The 22,077-nt window shown below is 37.4% G+C and overlaps 1 protein-coding gene across 11 annotated transcripts in view; it reads left to right on the forward strand.

Annotated features, from left to right (window-relative positions):
• dmd (dystrophin) overlaps positions 1-22,077 on the forward strand; it is a 631,463-nt gene that overhangs the window by 576,261 nt on the left and 33,125 nt on the right. For all 11 annotated transcript variants that reach the window (XM_066706366.1, XM_066706368.1, XM_066706373.1 and 8 more), the window contains 4 exons: positions 6,581-6,642; positions 15,902-15,976; positions 18,035-18,236; positions 20,563-20,648. In XM_066706366.1, the coding sequence (XP_066562463.1) occupies positions 6,581-6,642; positions 15,902-15,976; positions 18,035-18,236; positions 20,563-20,648 (425 nt within the window). The remainder of the gene's footprint in view (positions 1-6,580; positions 6,643-15,901; positions 15,977-18,034; positions 18,237-20,562; positions 20,649-22,077) is intronic.

The following is a 22,077-nucleotide window of genomic DNA, read 5'->3' on the forward strand; positions in this document are numbered from 1 at the left end:
TAAAAGTTAATAGAAATGTATCGATTGTAGTCTGTTTCATCGCTAAAATACTTAATTTTGTTAAAGGTAATGTGCAGACGAAAGGCACTAAGTGTTAAGAAGGTATTTGTCAATACTTTGAAATTGGCTGATTTTCAAGATTTGTTTTAGTTTTCGCAAACCGCTAATATGTAGGTCACACAAGGAGCAATATTGAAAGGTTGTTTTTAATCTTTTTCATCAGTGGGAACAGACTGTTCTTTGTCTTGTCTTTTTTCTTTGTTACATCACTAGCATTGTCTTGCTTTACATTTTAAGAAAGCGTGTGTTTGCGAGTTGACATAATAGTAAAACGTAATCTTGTTCAGACCTTACCCTAGACTTACAATTTATAACAACTAAAATATGGTGCACTACACCATCTTATTTTGCGTGGGACAATGCCCTAGTGATGTTGCATCTTCAGCTGTGTGAAATTTCATGAAGACAGCTTGTGTTTACACTACAGTAATCGTATGCCGAGTATAAGCCACCTTTGGGGTTGGTTGAATTATTGCATGGCTAAGGGTTGGCTGCCGAGAAAAAGACTCAAACCAGATTAGGGCTGACTGTTCTAAATCAGCCAATGTAAACAGAGAAAGAGGTTTTTTTTTCCACCTTCACATTGTTCAGCTCTGTGTGTGATCTGTATTACAGGAGTGCAGACTTCCTGAACTAATACTGATTCTTATAACCTCTTAGAGGGTGTGGCGTGACAGGGGGAAAAGGGCTGTACAGCTAGTCCCGCATCCAGCATGTTCAGAAGCGCCAGTAATTACAATCTAGACCGAGTTCTGTGGGTTATGTGTTTGTGGTGCTCTAACAATCATCCACTTAGAACAAAGAAGGATGCTTTTATTGGAGTTCTTTCATGTATCTTGATACTTTTATTTTTAGCTGCATCACACACGTACAGTCCTTTTTCATCTCCAGAGCAATGCAGTGTGCTTTCAAAAATATAACCAAGGGCTACACTTTTAAATGTAACGTAGTTGAAATGCTGCAATTTCTAACATGTTAGTGATGGTGTGCTTTAGAAAGGTGGGCAGGATCTTGACATGAAGCTGTTAAATGCTTCTGCAAGCCCAAGTTTAATTATCACTATGCTTTTGTTTAATATTAATATAACATTTAAAAAGCATAATGCCAATTTTAGAGTGTGCAATTACCCTGGTAGAAATCTTGAATCCTGTAGGATCCTGCAATAGGATCTTGTAAGATCCTTCATGATTTTGTAAGATCATGAAGTATATTTTATATATATAATATATTCAATTCTCAAATAATTGTAAATTAAAATTAAAAGTCATGAGAAACGTATTGACCTAGTCTGAAAAAAATAAGTACACCTACATCAAATAAAGCGTTAAGTTTGACTATAAACTATAGCCTACTTGTGTGTTTGTTTGAATAGAAATGCAACTCTCAATTAAAGTCGGGGTGAATGTTGAGCATTTCCAGATACGATTGTTATTATTTTTAACGAAGTAAAAAAAATAATTTCGCATTTCTGTAGAATTCAATCTCCAGCTTTTTATCTTTATAAGGAAAAATATATTATTTAGAAAATGTAACCGTAAAATAATTGACGATTATTTCACAAAATATATATTTTTCGTCTTTTTGCCAGCTAACAGACTGGTATTCAGCTACTGAACAGCCAATCAGAACTCAGTATTCAATTTAGCTGCCGCCCACGCGTGACAAAAACGATGGTCAGGTTCGTGTACCGCAGATTTCCGCAGTTCTGCGCAGATTTGCAGAATCCCACTGCTCTCATTGGTAGAGTAGCGCAGATCCTCGCAGAACTGGAAATCTGCGCTACACGAACCCGACCAATGCATATAATGTTTGCACTAGAAACCACTTAGAGAACACAACCAAAACGTAAAAATCTCTTGTAGTCCGTCAGACTTTGCACCGTTGTGGTTCATTTCTGATTCAGGTGCATCACTTTTTGAGGTGATTGATAAAACAGAATGTAATGCTGGCAAGTCCCTTTCTAAAGCTGTTCTAAAGTGTCATACTAGTTTTCTTACTTCAATATGGGGGTCACTAGCCAGGATGTTTTATGGATTTTAACTATTGTGATTTTATATATTTCTGTTGCTGAGGGAATTGCCAACTGAATCCTACATAAGATAAATATTATTTCCCCTTTTTAAAATCATGAAAGAGATCACATTTCAAATTTGCAATTATTCATAACATTTCCAACCAATTCATAGAAATTATCAATTGTAAACCATTGTAAAGAAGAGAAAAGTAATTCCACAAACAATAGGAAAGGGGTGATGGGGGTTGTCTGTTTTGGTCAGGTGGAAAATTACATTAAAGATGGCAGTGATGACTCAATAGTTATGACTGTTTTTAAGGACTTGCACATAAACGTATGAGAGAGTGGTTTGCAAGAGCCCGAAGACCCAGTGTTAAGAGTGTTTGAAACATCAGGGTTTCTTGGATGCCAATTGACTGCTGTGAGGAAAACTGCAAGATACAAGTGTAACGATGTTCACAGATACAGAGCAGAATCATTTGTTTACCTAGTAATGATGAAGGTGTTGACAGACATGTTTCTTCACTTTTCAAGAGCTGTCAACATGATTCAAAATGTTTTTATGTATGTATCCCCAAGAAATGTTAACATTTTGGATTAGTGACATTTATTTTAATATACAGTACAATAATTACATTTTCTTTATCAATAGGCTTCAGAGAAAGTGACTATTTGTATGTATAAATGTTCTGGTAAACTTTGTTAAAGAGACCTTTTTTTTGGTTTATTAGAGAATCAATCAGGTGGAACGCAGTAATGTATTGATAATATTGATTTTTATTTTAGTTTTTGTTGGTGCACTTGGTATATATGCATACTTTTGTTTTCTTTTAACATTGAAGATTAGTTTATTTGGCACAGAATAACCCAAACATTATCATTGATCTGTAGGAGTGATGACCAGGTGCCGTATGCTAAATTTATTTCAATCTTATTAAATGCCCTAAAAACCCAGCTGAAGAACTTATGATTATCAATAAATATTAATATTGATCAATGTCATGTTACATAGTACATTTGTAATGAATTGAGGATTAAATTAAATGTATTAAATGTGTATTTTAAGTCTTTAAAGAATATAATTATATTCTTATTATAATTGTATTAATATTAATGTTACATTATTTAACCATATTAATATTCTATGTATTTGACTTTTAGGGGTTCAAAATGCCTTCTATTATCACACTTATAGTTAACAGTACAAACATCTTACCTAATGCTCTTGATGAGATTTGGATGACATTCATGTTCCAGTTCCAATTTGCATCAGGATCCTGTTCTAATTCAGGATCCTGTGGGGATCCTAAAGGATTTTAAATTATCTTACAGGATCCTGTCCATTTCTTGTGGGCTCCTCAGAGTTCCTAAAATATTCAGATTGACAATAGAGAGCATAAATTCAAAACAATCCAACCAACAGATGAACATATTTCACCTCTGGAAAAGTCTGTCTGACATATGCGGCTTTTTTTATTTTATATATATATATATATATATATATATATATATATATATATATATATATATATATATATATATATACAATGAATATATAACATGATCCTGAAAAAAGTACCATGTCTTGCATTGACTAGAGTGGTATGTTTGTTTGCTCAAAAATGAATCATTCAGGAGTCTGTAGCCCATATGTTATATTGTCAAACTACATAATACTTTCTGATAAACTGAGAATTGGGCTGTTAGTCAGAGCCACATTTTCCTGTCCACACCTCACTCTCTTTGCAGCCTCACCCTCCATCATTCCGCTTTAACATGATTTAGGCCTGGATTAAATCAAAACTTTCACCCATTAACAATTTTCAGATTCGTTCTTTCATGGTAGCTGGAATAAAAGCTGTGCTAGGCTGGTAATGTGTGATTGGCAATGGTTCAAACTTTTGAATTAGTCTTGGCTTTCTATGAGTTTCAGATACTTGCAGTATCTTATGTAGGTGTACAATGTTAGACATAGTTTTCTTGTTTTTTGTTCCCCATTTCCTTTAAATCATTCTTGAATTGAATTACTCAATAACTGCACCAATCTAATTGTTGTTTGTCTAATGATGTATTAGAGATGTAGACAGTAAAGTCGTAGTACAGAAATTAATATCTAATAATTACTCCTCAATTGTAATTATATAGCCATTTCCTTTCTTTGCACATTTTCCCATACAGTTGTTGGAACCATACCATTATCTAAATCAACTTTGATTGATGTTTAAGTTCTATTAGAAGGCAGCAGATCTTAGTTTAGAAATGTAATGCCCTCATTCAAACCGTGAAGCAGTGTTTTCTGCCATAGGAACAAAGGAACCAGACAAGATGTTGCATCAAACAGACACAAGAGTGAAGCAATCAGTTTATATGCATCTTCTCTCCTTGCAAAAGAAACCTGCAAATTAAGAAAATAGAGATGGTTCACTCTTAGAAAAATGTTGATTGCAGGCTTGAAGACAGGTAATTTCTCCAGAAATAAATTTTGATAAAGCTGAAACTATGACTACTGATTATACTAAGGAATTTTTGTTGGTTAACTGTTGCTAGCTTCTAATGTGTCACTGTTACATTTTGACATAAACCATCTAGAAGTGAAAGAATGTGTAGGTACTACAATGTTTAAAGAAGTGCAGCTGAAAAAACACATTTTACTTCTCTGCCCCAGGTAGATATATATTTTTAATGAAGGGCTGTGTAGCCAAGCTGGTAGTAATCTTATTCTGGAAAGCTTGGCAGCTGGATATGTGTCATAATTTAAGGAAGTTCACTTGTGTTAGTGAATGACTTAAGGTCAGGCAGGTGATGCTTCATTTTTATTATTTATCTTCTATAAGGGTTATGCAATATAACCCTCCAACTTGCATCAGTTTTAAAACTCTTACCAAATATAAATAGTCCTGCCTTAATCATAATCCCAAAACATATCTTTGACACTTTGATGAAACCTCTACCTTATATAAAATATGCAGTTGGTCTAGTTGTATCTACAATTTACATCCCGGCATAAAGCTAGTGACCTGTATTATTATTATGATTATTATTACAATGGAGAAAATGTTCTTCTGAAAACTATGCACCATTTTTCTTTAGTTTGCTTCATTTTCTCCAATTACAGCCTTCCCTATCTTCCCAGCTGGTCTTTGCCAGTGTGTGTTGGTAGATTGGTCTTGGGTTTCTCTGTGAAGTTCTGAACATGTGCCGAATTCCAGTGTTCTCTTACCACTTCTCTCTTTCACAATGAACGGCTGTATCTCACTGAGCAATAACCTTTCATTTATCCTTTTGTGTGAACAGAATTCATAACGTGCAGAACCTTTTTCATATTAGAGGGAAAACAAAAACAAAAGCAACGGTCTTCTCTATTTGTTCAAATGGAGGCAAATAGCTGCAGCCATCATGTGTTGTGCATACAAAGTAATGCCAAGTCCGGCGTTACAGGTACCAGTCTTCCCACCTCTCCCTGTAGGAGGGACATTCTTTATCTCGGTTTTAATTCTTTGGAGAAGTCTTACACTGAATAATATTGTTAGAAAAAAGCCAATCATGCGCTTGTCATGCATATAATTGGTGATAATTGGGTACCTCAGAGTAAACATTTTAAATGTTGCATGGGCTAAATAAGAGATCAAATCCCTTATGAAATTAGGTACCTTATCTATATGCAGGTACTGAGTGTGCCAAAGTTGAGCTTCTTTTTAAATAATCTGTTTCATAATGAAAGCAGCATACCTAATACTTGGCATAAACACACTCTTTGACGTGTGTTCGTTTGTTTACTTAAATGTGACAAACGGTTGCGTATCTTTTCCAGAAGAAAATAATTGAAATATTGGGAATATTAAGAACTACGTAAGCACCACTTCAATGCATTTCTTTCAAATGGGATTGATTTCTTCGTACACGACAATGATGTAGAACAATATGAAAACATAACGCAAATGTAATAAAGCAAGTACACCCTATTCTGAATGTGTGTGTTGGGAGGAGGGTTGAAGGAAACCTGCATAATACAAGACCTGTTTGATCTTGGTGTCAGTGTGACTTTAATCAGAGTTGGGGAAAAATACATAAAGCATCATTCCTCTAGGACAGAATTGCTTAAGCTTTCATGTGAGATAAAGGTATAGCCTATATCAACAGAAGAGAGACTGAGTTAATTGACAGTAAAGCACAGCTATGTTTTTGAGCATTTCAAAATTCGATAAGCTATGTGTTCTTCACAAAAAGCATTTCTCTGTTGAAGCGATTGATGTGGGGGATTGTTATATTTAAGTTCATTGTTTTGTCTAAGAATTCCTTCATAGTGAATACCATGTTGTTTTCAAAGGATAGGCAAGACATGTGAACTTGGGAACACAATCTAAAGAATTCTGGATATATCTTATTGATAAGACAGTTTGCAACTTTGTTGGGATGAGAAAGAGAAAAGTTCTTTTCAATCCACTGATTATCCCTAGGATGGGGCTTTATTTTGGCATTTGACTAATTTGTCTGTTTTGTCCCTAGCCACCAGACGCAGACAACCTGCTGGGATCATCCCAAGATGACAGAGCTCTACCAGTCCTTAGGTAAGAAATACTTTGCCTTGGCCACCTCTTTTTCAATCTCTTTTCAAGTAATAGTCTTCAGATTTATCCAACATCTTTATAATCTAAAAGAAATCTGCTTTGTATCTTTGCCATGTAAAATATTTCACTCTTTGATTCTCTAATTTAACATCTCCATTTCAATTGTTGTCTTGCTTCGCTGGTGCAGACGGTGAGGAATGAAGATGACAATGAGGGTCAAGGTCTTTCATTCAAGAAAAAAAATCAGTTTTCCCTAATGTTTGCAAGGATTTTCACAGGAATAGTGAAACCTAGCCTTATGTGACCCTGAAACAGTGAGGCAAATCAATCCTGGCTGATTCCCCCCACCCCCCACTCATGGGATTTCCTTTAGTAATATGGCATTCCCTATGGGTCTTCAGCTGAGATCAGCAGCTCAGTACGTTTTGCCACAGAACAGCAGCCCTGTAGACTCTTGGGTTATGTAACAGGCGGAAGCCTTTCTGTACACCTTCAGTGCACTCCCCGTCAGTGTTGGAGGGCTTGCTCTTTGAAATACTTTGAAGTTCATTGGCTTGATTTTCCACTTGGGGCACATTGGGCAAATTGTCTATTACAAACTGATTGAAGTAAATTTCAATTGAACAACTCGGTGGGAAATCATAGCAATTAAAATAAAATCACTTTTCATGGAAAACAGACTGACTCACAATACATAGGAAAAATATGTATGTGATTTACTTTAAAGACATTTTCCTTTTACTTAAGTCTAGCCTCTTGTCTCAGATTATAGAGCTATACTATTGAGATTTCTTTGATAAGCAAAATAGTGGCTTCTGACCACAGTTTACCCCTGATATGGTATAGATTTTAACTTGTCTATTCTTGAGAATTTTAAATTAGTTGTAAGGACAGGGAGTGCATTTGAAAACCCGAATTCAGACTGAAATGAGTTGAAAATTAGCAGTCTGTGCCACAATCATTTTTCAAATTAGAAGAAAGAAAATGTTAATGGAGTTTCAGCACTAAAATTAACCGCAATCTGCATTAGTGGTATTTTGCATTTCCTTAATTCCTTAATGGTCATCTGTTGGAGTAGCACTCCCTGTCCTTCCCTGTGTAACAGCCCATTTCCACTTGGGGCAGTCCAGGGGGGGTCTTGCTGCTTTTTTGTTTTTAAAGAATGCTGTTAAGGCAAAAGTAAATCTTTCAAGGTCATGTTAACAGTACAGTGTACAGACATTATGGCTAGAATAGAGAGCACGAGTGTTTATTTTTCTTCAGTGTTTATATTTGCAAAATGAGGAAGATATCGGCACTCTGTACATAGCTGAATAAAATACAGCGATCAGCCATAACATTATGACCACTGACAGGTGAAGTGAATAACACTGATAATCTCATTATCATGGCACCTCTCAGTGGGTGGGATATATTAGGCAGCAAATGAACATTTTGTCCTCAAAGTTGATGTGTTAGAAGCAGGAAAAATGGGCAAGCGTAAGGATCTGAGCAACTTTGACAAGGGCCACATTGTGATGGCTAGACGACTGGGTCAGAGCATCTCCAAAACTGCAGCTCTTGTGGGGTGTTCCCGGCCTGCAGTGGTCAGTACCTATCAAAAGTGGTCCAAGGAAGGAAAAGCGGTGAACCGGCGACAGGGTCATGGGCGGCCAAGGCTCATTGATGCACGTGGGGAGCGAAGGCTGGCCCGTGTGGTCAGATCCAACAGACGAGCTACTGTAGCTCAAATTGCTGAAAAAGTTTATGCTGGTTCTGATAGAAAGGTGTCGGAACACACAGTGCATCACAGTTTGATCACGTATGGGGCTGCGTAGCCGCAGACCAGTCAGGGTGCCCATGCTGACCCCTGTCCACTTCCGAAAGCACCTACAATGAGCACATGAGCATCAGAACTGGACCACGGAGCAATGGAAGAAGGTGGCCTGGTCTGATGAATCACGAGTTCAAGGTGTTGACTTGGCCTCCAAATTCCCCAGATCTCAATCCAATCGAGCATCTGTGGGATGTGCTGGACAAACAAGTCCGATCCATGGAGGCCTCACCTCGCAACTTACAGGACGTCAAGGATCTGCTGCTAACGTCTTGGTGCCAGATACCACAGCACACCTTCAGAGGTCTAGTGGAGTCCATACCTCGATGGATCAGGGCTGTTTTGGGACCTACACAATATTAGGCAGGTGGTCATAATGTTATGGCTGTTCGGTGTATACTGGTACTTGCACAGTTGTTGATAGTATTTATTCTAACTGTGTTATGTGAAAATACATTTAATTTTTTAAATATTGTTTCTTAAACTACACTTATTTTTAAATGATGACTTGGAACTGTTGTTTCAGCCTAGAGAAAATGGCAAGGGTAATTGTAAACTCTGATTAGAAAAGACGTTCAATAAAAATGCATATTAATTAAAATAATTATATTTAAAATCGATTGATTATGTGAAAATTGATGAACCATAACGCTTTCAGTATTAACTGTATGTGAACTTATATTTATTTGCCAGAAAAAAAATGTTTTACTTGTTCTGTTAGTATAGGCTTTAAACCAGTCCTGATAATTTTCATTTGTATTATTTATTTATTTAATGGCAAACATTCCTGCTAATGATGGAATTGGTGTAAAACAACAGAGTAGACCCTCTTCACTGAAATGTTGAGTGGATTCTCATTGTGGAGATCCACAAGTCCACCTCAATCACACTGGAGAAGATCCTACTATTAGGCAACAAGGAGGTGCAGTTTTTCTCACCTGAGAGACTGTTGAACTAGAATCAAAATGTAAAGGATCACTCTGTCCTTCCCTGTTGTGGCCTGGCAGTGTTTGACTGTGGACGAGCTCTCCAGGTTCCAGCGAGTATGTTGTCAAAGTGTTAAGTGTGCTTTTAGAGGAGCTCAGCACAGCGAGGGCTGACTCATGGTGTAGTACAGCCTGTTTGTGTAATGCACCTCTTTCGCCTGGGATGTAAAGAAAGTGGTAGACTACAACAGTACATTTTGTCCCCTAGTGTGTGATTCTGAAGTGTTGAAATGCTTAAAAATGTCTGTTTTAACAACAAAAGAAATGTGATTGTCGGTTTTCCTTTCACTTGCTGATTTGGTTTGTAAATTGTGCATTTAGAAACGATAAACCGGTTTCTAATATTATTTTGGCCTGGCAGTTCTCCAATTTTAGTTTGTTATACATTTTTAAACAGTTTAATTTCTGCTTCCTATTCCAAAGCTAATGTATTGATTTAGAACAAAAGACATTTAAGTACTGGTCTGAACAGTTTACCAATCTGGTATTTTTGTAGTTAACTGTTAACTTTATAGGCATGATGCAATGTGTTGAAATTGAAATAAACAGGAACACATTGCATTTTAAATAGTTTTAAAGTGACATCTCAAGTACACCCTGTTATGTAATGTAAAGATTTCTTAATTAAAACAATATTTATTCACATAAGGGTGGTAAAGGTCAGCAGTTCTATGAGCAAGAGAGTATTTTATCTCTGCATTAAAGGGGGACAGGTGATGTTGACAAGTTCAGGTGGGCACTGCCAAGATGCTGTTATATTTGACTGTTACTGTGAGTATTCAACATCAGTATTTCATTATAAGGTAGAGTAATATAGAAGTATGGGCTTTTCATTTGTTAAACTACAACCTGAAATACCATGAAATGGAAGTATGGATTGCATTTCTCATGGTACCGATGGTGACCAAATCATTGCAGGAAGGTAAGCAGGAATGCTATAGTGATTTTGACTATATATAAATGAATCATGTACCAACCTCAGCCTCCTACATATTACAGCTCATGGACGGTCTTGCGTTATATCAGCTGCAATCCCTATGGCAGTGCATTGTGTAAAGTACTTGTGAGCCACTTCAGATGATATGATCCAGCAGAGCAGGCTTGGTTTAACAGCAAGCGTACATTGTAACCTCTGATTCCGGGCTTTGATGGATATACATTGCATATTGATGAAGTAACAGAGTACCTCACACCTCCACATGTCACACATAATTGGAACAAATGTGTTTCTTGCACAGCGCTCTAATTTGCTCAATAGAGTGGTGTGGTGAAAAAGTGGAATTGAAAGGCATTTAAATTGCACACCAAAAATGAAGGTGTAAGGACAGTGTATAATCTCTGTATTGGGAGGAGTTGTCCATGTCATCAAGTTGCACATCATTAGGGGATTATGAGTAGGCAGTGCAAGGTGCAGCAGGTTAGAGTGATGTTGGTCTACTGTTTGTGCAAGGAATTGACATTTTGCTGTCATCCGTCTGGATTTAGTCCTGCATAGTTGCAGTTGCTGTTGGATGTAATTCCCCTGCCGAGGCCATTGCATGTGGCCTCACACTCGGGGCGCTTTGATTTAGCATGAAGGATCCAACTGTATGTCTTGTAGAAGTGCATTTTTTATTTGCTCTTGGACAAACTTGTTGAAAGGCACAGGTCAGGGAATAGGTAAAAAAAAAACATTTTAAAGCCTTGACTATCCCTGGAGCATGTTCAAAACGATTATTAAGAAGTGGTGTGTGGCACCACCAAGACCCTGCCCAAATCAGGCCGTCTCTCCAAACTGGATGACCAAGCAAGAAGGGCACTGATCAGAGAGGCTACCAAGAGGACAATGACAACTTTGCAAGATTTACAGGCCTTTATTGCCAGGACTGGTTAAACGTGTTCATGGGACAACAATATACTAAGCATTCCACAAATCTGGCCTGTAAAGAAAGAAGCCATTAGTCAAAAAATACAATCGGCAGAATGTAGCAAAGTATAGAAGGCCTTGAGTAAAACCTGTTTCGATCTTCTAGAAAGCTGACACTAGGACAGAAGTTCACCTTTCACATTGACATTGACAAAGCGCACTGCCAAAACTACACTGGAGTGGCTAAGTAACAAGAAGGTAAATGTTCCTGAGTGGCCCAGTCAGAGCCCTGAAATCCAGTCAGAAATGTTTTGCATGACTTGAAGATTACTGTCCATCAAGGCTCCCCTAGCAACTTGAAAGAGCTTGAACAATTTAATAAAGATTAATGGTCAAATATTGCCAAATCTCTGTGCAAAGTTTGTAGAGACAGCTCTCAACAGAGTTAAAGCTGTAATTGCTGCCAAAAGTTCTTCCACCAAGTAGTAACTCGAAGGGGTGTGGACTTATCCAATTATGATATTTCAGTTTTGTATGTTTTATATATGTATATTGATAATACAATATTTTCCCCCTTAACAGTGTGGGGTATGGTGTGTAGATAAGTGGAAAATATCCAAATTTAAATGCATGAAACTCCGAGGCACTGACGCAACAACATTTCTAAAAAGTTTAAGGGGTTGTAGACTTTCCATAGGCACTGTATATATAAATATAATATCTGTTTATATATAATAGAAGGTGATTTGTTAAAACATTAATATGAACAGATTATCTCTCTATCTTCAACATTTATTGGGAATTAGTGACTTATTATATACTGCTTATTTTAATGTTTTACGATTCCTGTTCAAGGCCTCCTGTACATATAAAATGTGTATTGGAGTGAGGACTTGCTTAGCCAATCTACAAGCAGTTCACCCTGTTAAAGGCTTTTTAATAGTCATCCTGAGATTGTGGGCTATTTAGATAGTTAACTATTAACCATATTTATAAGAACATTAAACAGTTAACAGTTATTGATTTGGTAAATTAACAATATTTCGGTTTCTGCTAATCTCTGCCATCTTTCTGCCATACACAACCACAATAACAATAATATAATATGATGTTCAGTATAAATGTAGTAATTATAATTTAGAGCTAGATCATATCAAAACTTTGACCTACCTGCATATCGCATAAACCTGTTTCCTTTCATGTTTTACACTATTGTTAGAACCCACTATCTACTACTTATCAGTCAAAACATGATATGGTAGAAGTTTGTAATTTACAATTCACAGGAAGGGCAAAGCTTTGATTGGGTCTAACCCTTAGTGAAAAAATACCCCAAAATAAATTGCCTAGTTATAATATTGCAATGATTGTGGTGTGAGTCACAGCATTTTTATCTAAAACATCCAAAATGCAGTATCTGATGCACCAAACGGTTTGAAAAACGTATTTAAATGACTAGCTTAATGTATGCAAGCCTTGAAAATGCATCTACATATTTTTTATTAGCCCCAATGTCAAACTGCATTGGGGGAAGAATGCAACAAAAGGAAATAATCATATGGTTCATGTAGATGCTTTCATCCCAGGACTATATCACTGGCGGGCATTTTGTCACGTGCTGCTCCAAAATCCAAGCACATAATTTTTTTTTGTATCTGAACCTGAATTCCGTTCTACTGATTCTCCTCCCACCAGAGGCTTGTGAAAGATTGCCTTGTGCCTTCGGTTTTTATAGCCTGTCATTACATTCATAACTGATACTTCTTTAATACTATGACATCCAGGGGTCAGTAATAATCTATTCTAACAGATCATTCTCCGCCCCCCCCCACCTCCCTCTTTCACCGCACAATCGCACAGACCACACTCCTGCTCAGGTTACAAGCAATATAAGCAACTCTGTTCATTTATCACTGCCATTTTAAACATTGATTTTTAAAAAATTATTATTTTTTATTTATTAAGAATAGCCTCATCAATACTCAATTTTCATGCAGTTAATTTTTTCACTTGCAACCCTATACATAGTTATTTGTGCCTTAGGTTTATACCACACAAATTTTGATGTTTCATTAGCCAGTCATTTTTATTCACTTTGTCAGGTTTTTCCAGTTTCTACAGTATTAGCTAGAATGGCTTAATATAAAATACCAGGTCGAAAAGAAGACCTGATTATAGGGGGTGTATGCTCATGAAAATTTATAGTGGATCAAAATCAATTTAGACTTGAAAGGCCATTTCCACTGTTGCATTTATAGACTGTGTTGTTCTTGTTCATCCTAATAGACTCTATTCATGGATCAGAGCAAGAAAGCTGTCCCTAGATCAGCTGCAAGCCAGAGTAATCAATCCTCTGGACTGATTATTCAACTTATCTGATATCATGTAATGGGAAAGGTCACCGCTTTAATGGTTAAAATGCAATCTGCAATATCTCATTTACACCCTCTGTGCCATTAAGATTTTTCTCATTTGCTTGTTTTTTTAATATTAATTTTATGATGTTTACATTTGGGGGGGGGAAACGAATATTTGGGGTTATTATGACTAAATGTTTTATTTTTTATTTTTTAAATTATTAATAATTCTATCTCAGATGGGTTCCTGATTGAACAGCAGCAGGTGAAATTAGGAAGTTCAACATTATTGCTTGTCGAAGACTGTGAAACCAAACAACACCACCACGGTTTTGATTGTAAGCTTTGAAAGGATAAATGACGGCACCTTTATTTATAGAAGCTCCTTCCAAGGTGTGGTGATGTCACGGAAGATCATTTATGATTTGGCCTACAGTATTTACTATAGGTTTAAAAACAGAACAAATAGAGCACTACATTGGACTACGATGAAGCAAGTGGTTGTGTATTCCAGATCACATACCGCCCCTGTTCTTCACAGCGCTGCAGTGGATTCTGTCTGACCTAGCCTTGCTCCACAGACTTCATTAGCATGGCATGTCCGTAGCTGAAGGCCCACTAGAAGAAGAATACTTAGTTATCAGGGAAGGCAGAGGAATATGACCCTTTCATCAGGGGGAATAGTGATATTTTCTATTAACTCCACTACAGAGATCTCCTGCCTAATTAAATGCTCAGATTTTTATTACAGTTTTAATAAAAGCATGCCATATCCTGTAGTTGTAATGAGCTGTTGTCAACACAACTCTTCTGTTTTGTTTTGCTCCCGGATGGTGATAAAGCCCATGAAGAAATCGCTCTGACCTGACAAAATATTGGTTGCCGCATGAATAATCCAGCACCACATCAGATTATGAACCACAAAGTTAAGACTGTTAAGACTAACACATCTAACTCAATGGTGTGTAGTACAGTGCAGTGTAGCAAGTTCACCACTTAGACACAGTCTGCACAGCATCTGCTTCATTTAATCCACTGTCTCAAGGTGTGCCTTCAGATAGTCGAAGGGCCAGTGGTAGTTATTTATTTTTAAAACATTTTGCAAAGGAGGTTGTAATCACTGCACAGCTGTGTACATTTGTGTATTTTATTCTGCACTTTGTGGCGTTTTTCCGGAACTTAAATTTACTTCAATTTTCTGTGAGAGCTGAACTAGATAATAGTTCTCATGGAAGGGTTCTTTGTATTATCTCTGCTGCATGCTTTGTTTATGACTGTTGGCAAAAATATATATCTATCAGTGGCACTGAAAACCAATGCACTACTACAGAGAATCTCCAGAGGGGAAAATGAGCCTGCGGAGATCAAAGAAGGCTGCAACTTTCTGTGTTTACCATAGAGTGTGTGGCAAGGGAGGTTCTTACTTATCAACTCTTTGTTAATCCAGTTAAAAGCCTATGAGAATGGATTGTTCTAAGCAATAATTTTGTTTTAGCAATAGTGGATTTGCACAGATTTGATGACTGTCCAGTCTTTTTTGTTCATTTGCGGTAACTTATTGTGGTTTGAAAGCCGCAGAAAAAAGGCCACCTAGTATTTTAAAGTCAAAATATGTGTTCATCAGTAGAACTAGATCTTAAAAACCATATAAAAAGTTTGAAGCTAGACTTTAGCACACAATCTTACACCTTCTAGCTGTAGAGCAGTGTATTTTTGCCCGGAGCTGGAGCAAAGCTGGAGAAAGGAATATTTTGCCTGTTCCGTGCTCATGCTGAAAGTTTCTAATGAGATGGATATGATAGGTCACATTCTACAAAACCAGAAAATTTGATTCCCATCTGCTTTCTTTATTTTCTGTTTGACCAATTTCTGTTTGATATTAGTTTGACTGAATGGCCCTTTCATTCTTTTCTTTTATCATTCTTCATGGCATTCAAGCAATTGGTGAATTTGGTTCACATAGGCTACACATTCCCAAGTACTGTTGGGAAAATCTGATCATGAGGTACGCCTTTTTGTTTGACCAAATATGGGGAATGTATTGGAACCTTTTCGCTGTGTTTTCTGCCTTTTCATATGTTAAGATGGTCAATAACAAAGCTGGTGTGAGTGGGAGTCAGAAGTGATGGCCTGGGGCTACTCTACCAGCACTAGAGTAGTTTGCCCCCATGGTTTTCTGCAAATGTTTTGCATGAGAGAGAGAGAGATGCTTCGCTCAAAAGCAGTGGATAAAAACTGTCTGCTCTTTTCCTTGCAGCTGACCTGAACAATGTCAGGTTCTCTGCCTACAGGACGGCCATGAAGCTGCGGAGACTGCAGAAGGCCCTTTGCTGTGAGTAGATCCTGTCACTGAGCCCAGGAATCCCTTCGTTATCTGCCCAATGTGCCTTCCCTTACACCGCTGGCCTCTCTCCTGAAAGACAGCTTTCTAAATGCAAAGTGATAATCACAGTTGTGTTAACTGGGACCTATCCTCCAAGTGTACATACTGTTAATTTACTTCAGGCCCCTGGGGTGTGTATCATTGTCTTCAATCCGTGGTAGAATGGCTCTCCTGGGGAAACAAATTGACAATGCAGATTCCTTGATGAAAATTTATGCTGAAGGTGTTCCCTCTGTGGATAAAAGCTTGCGCTGTCGTAGCCATCGAAGCATACATTTTTCTGCATATATGTGCACACTTTGAACTTTTTACCATAATATTGTCACCAGAAAGTGCAATTTGCAACCTGATGTTTAAAAAAAAACACAAAAAACACAAACCTGAGAGAAATGCATCTGAAATGATCGTTAAAACTGAAAGGCACTTCTTTGCCGCGACTTTATAATAACTTGCCTACTTAACCTGTGCCTGCTTTCTTGAATCTCTCTTCAGATGGAGGAATGCGCCAATTCTAAATGGCATGATTTAAATGCTAACGTTGTTCCACTTAGCATGGACGCCTTCTCAGAAACTGAGTGACGGAGCTTCATTATGAAGCTGCGTGTAGAACTCGACTCGCACCCATTGCTCCAGGAGCTCACTTAATTACTATTGATCACTGCTATCTGGGCAAACGAGCTCTCAGCCCCCACCGCCCCAGGAATGGAGGTGTTTTCAAACCACCACTGCATTACCAATTATGCTAATAAATTGGTATTAGGAGAGCCATCTTTCTCTGGTCCCTGTGGGAAATGTAGTAACAAATGGGCTGTTGATTTGCTGATGTCAGACAAGACACCAATCTCGGCATAGTAAAATTTTTATTTGTCAGCAAATTAATGTAGTGGGATCTGCGAGAGAGGAAAAAAGAAAGAAAAAAGAAATTTTAAAAAAGAAAGGGAAGGGGGGTGGTCTTTTTATAAGGCCGTGGTAAGCATTTTTCTAAATGGCTATACAAACACAGCGAGAAACATTGCTTGTGATCAGACACATCAGCGCAATGTCGGGTGCTTAAGTTGATTTACATGCTGCAGATAATTCAGCCTCCAGAGGCGCGCACATGGCAAAAATAAGGATGTGCTTTTCAATTTTCTGGAGACAAGAAAAATCTCATCTTGGATTTTCCCTGGCTTAGGCAAAAAATTAAGTGAGATTTTTTTCTTTATTGTTTCTAGGACCACTTCTTTTTGCTTACATCCTTAAAAAAAAAAAAAAGAGGAATTGATGGAATTGCTGAGGGTGCATTAGAAAACATTGTAATTTGTGCTGTCATGCTGAATGGGAGTACATTGTCTTCTTTTGAACCTATCTTGTATCTTTCTGTAGATGTTTCCTGAATATTGTTAAACTTGCATGTTGCATAAAAAGGAGTTCTGAATACATTAATAAGGAAGGCCTCAAGGTTGCCATACACGTATCATTGTTTTAAGGTGTTAAGGAGAAGACTGAAGCTCCCCAGAAAGAATGAAAATATACTATCATTTGTTGTGCCTTCAGTAAAGCATCGAAATCAAAATGCAAACAGAAAAATGTTCCTTCTAAACATATTCAAGAGCTATTCTTACAGATTAAAGTTTTACAAGTAGGCTTCTTCAGTCTCTTATTTTTAACCATGTATTTTTCATTTGCTGCCTACAGATCCTTCTCTTTGTAAAGCAAACAAATGAAATATGCAGCACGAAATTCTCACATCTGTGTTTGAGTATTAAAGGTATTTCTTCTGAGCAGATGCTCATGAACAATTACCCACTGTTCATGTTAAACTCCTTATTGTTATTAACCCTTTTTATTCATTTTAATAATATCATATATAACAATGGAATGTGAGGGTGGGGGTCAAAATAGAGATATTACAGGGCACATTCAGTGTTTCATGGCAAGGCTGAAAGCACCAGGTAACAAAAGGAAATTAAAAAGAGACGTATTACTAATCCGGTAGTTGACAGTTTCTCCCGACTGTCGCTGCAGTGGATCTCCTGGGCCTGTCGGCAGCGTGCGATGCCTTTGACCAGCACAACCTCAAGCAGAACGAGCAGCTCATGGACATCCTGCAGATCATCAACTGTCTGACCGCCATCTATGACCGCCTGGAGCAGGAGCACAACGCCCTGGTCAACGTGCCTCTCTGCGTGGACATGTGCCTCAACTGGCTCCTCAACGTCTATGACACGTACGTCTTGTCCCGACTCGTGCCGTCTCTTTGTGAATTTTAGTGCTCAGAGAGAAAAGAGGGTCATTCTCAGGGTGAATAGTATTTTCCGCAGTCTCCAGCTGTAATGATGTGACGATTTCTCAGAAGTAATGGGCTATTAATCATTATCTTCTCCTTTCTGTTTTTTATTGAATTAGTTTATTGATTTATATATGTGTGTGTATAAGTACAAACCTCTCCTATGCATGGTGGAATAAAATATTCCACTTTATGTAGTTGCAAAGCTAATATATTTGTCATCAATGGTTTTAGTTAGGGAAATTAAGAATGAGGCTCTCTTGCACAGTGGTTACAAGTACATAATATATCATATTAATTTTTTCTCAACTAAATTAGCTTAAATTAGGAGGGGAAGATAATCATATTAGTATCAATCTGAAGAACAATTGGATTCCAAACAAGATGACAAAGCATGCCTGGAATTCTAAAGTGACTACGCTCTCCCATTGGAAATATTTGGAGAGAGATATACAGCCGATTCAGCATTTTCATCTTTTGATGTTTTGGAATCAAACTCAATTAGGGAGTTGTTCCTCCAGGAAAGAATGGTTTCTCTGGGAATTTACAAACATAATCATGTTGGCGAAATAAAAAGACATTGCAGAAGGTAGCTGTTGATGGAAATATCTGTCACTGGCATGTCACTGGCTTTGGGACTACAGGGATGCCAGAAGATCTACAGCTCAATTAATGTTTGTGTTGTGTTGTACAAATACACAGGATGAATTGTCAGGTCACCTAAGGGGTGAGAGAAGGGGGGGTTGTATTTATCAATAAACAATTAGTTGAAAGTAAGAATTCAATACTTTGTGTAGGCATCCTGACTTCAGTTATAACTGATCGCCAGCAAGAATAGTTTTGTTTCATGACCTTTTATCATTATCATCGCAGTATTGAAACATATAGAGAGAACTGTTATTTAGTTTTTAGTTGTTGTTTAGATGTTTACAGTACTGTAGTGGTTTTAGAGGAATAGACAGAGTTATCAGTTCGGTTTGCATCCTTCTTTATCCTAGCCCCCCTTCCTCGCCTCCCTTGAGCATAATGGTTGATGATTGTAAAATAAACCGTTTTGAAAGTGCACCTCGGTGGTGGCTTTACAAGAAGAGCTATCATGCTCAGCGGTTTATGCTTTTAAAGACTTCTTTCAGTAAATGTACATACAGAGCACTTACTCCGAATCCCCCTCTTAATGTAGACGTTTGCTTTGAGCCACTCGTATCCACACTCTTAAAAAAATAAAACATCCTTCAGAAGTGGTCTCACATGGCCCCTCTGACTCTGCTGTTTAACTCCGACTCTGACTGCTCACTACTTTGTCAGTTCTCCGACTGCCACCGCTGAAATATTCCCCTTTGTTTGTCCTTACACTCGGGACATTTTACAGCCCACACAATAGACGGCATGGCGGATTAACCCATTTGATTAGTTTGATCAGATTTTAAGGGAATAAGACAACAGCTTTGTATTGTGTACAGATGAACTCATTCTGATTTAAAATCCAGTTTCAAAAAAGCAAACCATTTCATGGTAACACCGAGTACAATTATTTTATAACCATGAAAAGTTAAAATATATATTACCGCAATTTTGTGTCCTACATGGAAATTTGCAAACCAGACAGAACAATTTGAAAACCAATATCTGCTTATTACTGTAGACCCTCCTAGGAAAGTGGAATTGTTAAGAATGAAGACCAGCATTCACTGCCTTCTTTTTTTATTAACCATTAAAATATCTGCATCCATTAACTATATATGCAATTTAGCTTTGCATTGGAAAGGTACTACAGGGTGAAATGGTGCGGTGTCGCTGCCTTTATCAAGCTACTTTTTCAGATGTGTCAAGTTATTCCCTGTTAAAACTGTGCCTCAAGCTTGGCATGTCTTGCAGTTAGCTATACAGTCAAGGGCCAATTTTTACCTAAAACTGAACCTAATTTACTGATGATTTATTTAATTTTCATCCCACTCAGCTTTAAAAGGTTAAGTTACTTGTGGGGGACTAAAAAACAGAATTAATTATGCCTCCTGATTTCCTAGAGGCTCTAAATTGATTTGCAATACCATACAATTAAGCAGAAAGTGGCAGCATTAACGCTGAAGTGTCCAACTTGATATCTTGATTGTTTTGTTTTGTGTGTGTGTTTGTTTTTTTAGATATAAACACATCTCCTTGGTCCTGGTCTTTAAACTGTTTTAGTCTGGTTATTTGGCTGTTTTTGTATTGTCAGTCTCTCATCACAGAAGAGTGAGCAGACCCTTACCTTGTGTTCTCTTCACAGGGGCAGGACAGGGAAGATCCGAGCTCTGTCCTTCAAAACCGGCATTGTTTCACTCTGTAAAGCACATTTGGAGGACAAGTACAGATGTAAGTTACTTTCCATGTTTTGTGTGTGTGTCTTTGTGTATGACAATAGAAACAGTTTTATTTCCCTTGTTCCTTTAAATATATATTATATTGTTACAGTGTAACTGCAGGTCTTAACCTGTTTGAATGTAGTCATTTGTACAGGTTTGCTTGTGTAGATCCAATGACTATTTAACATGTCTAGATTACACTCCAGCAAACATTTCTGCTCTGAACTTGTCATGTGAAACTTTCCACTCAGTTGAGTGAAACCAATTGTGTTTTGAGTATGTGGGTAGTGTTAAAATCGTGTTCCAAATCACTCTGACGTTCATATGCTGCCTTGAAGAACAATGTGTAGGATCTCCTTACTGCTACTCCATCACCGACACCACTAACTCTGTACAAATTAAGGATGTTCCCATCAAATGGAAAAACCTGGCACAGATGAGAGGTTTAGCAAAAATTAAAGAACTTCACCTGGCCTTTTCACCCTGAACACATCAAATTGGTCCCATTACCCCAGTTGGTGTTTTCTTGCATATATTCAATGCAAGAGAGTGTTTGTAATTTTCCGATGTGCATATTCTGGGATATTACTGCAATGTGCCATTATGATATAGCATTTACTGTGCCATATGAAACATGTACATGTTCGAATTAAAAATAATAATAATCAAAGAGTTAGTTACTTGTTTCTCTAGTTTAATTAGTTTCCTCATGATAAATAATAATAAAAAATATGTAAGAGCCCGTGGCCTCATTGCAAGCTGTTAACCTATAAACTTTACTGATTATGAAGTGTAAAGCCTTTTCAATAACAGTTGCAGTTTTGCTAATACACAAAGCACCAGTGGGAATTTGAATCTGTGCTTATCTGCTATGGACTTTGTGCCATTTTAATTAAACACTTTCTGAACTGAATACCCTAATTTTACAAATATCTTCAAATTCTGTGCAGCAAAAAGAAAGGGAAAAGAAAAGACCTAAAGGGCAGAAGTTTTGGAGAAAATTGTGTTATTATTCTTGTAATGAAAAAAGCAGCCTTTGAGAATTAATTGTTGTTTGTAAGTACTGCCATGTCTTGCAGCAAGCTACTTCTAGTTAGCGTTAGAATTGAAGTGTATGTATTAGTATCTATCTGCATTTGCTGACTGCATTACATTTTTCATCAAAATATTCCCTGGGCATTTTGGATCAAATCAGATCAAATTACCAGAAGAAAAGTGGCCTTTATTAATAAAGTTACGTTCATAGCATAGGGAACAGACTGCAATAAGTCAGTAAACCCTTCACCCATGTATCTCAGGAGAGCACCTTTGAAACAGCATTGTTTTTCTTACACTCCATCAGAGCATATTGGTAACAAAATCATAGCCTGGTTCAGCGGCAGAAACCTATAGAGGGCCAAGGGGTTCAACTATCCATCTACACCCCATACTGTATTGCA

This window comes from Amia ocellicauda, chromosome 6, assembly GCF_036373705.1.
Source record: "Amia ocellicauda isolate fAmiCal2 chromosome 6, fAmiCal2.hap1, whole genome shotgun sequence".
Classification (NCBI taxonomy): domain Eukaryota; kingdom Metazoa; phylum Chordata; class Actinopteri; order Amiiformes; family Amiidae; genus Amia; species Amia ocellicauda.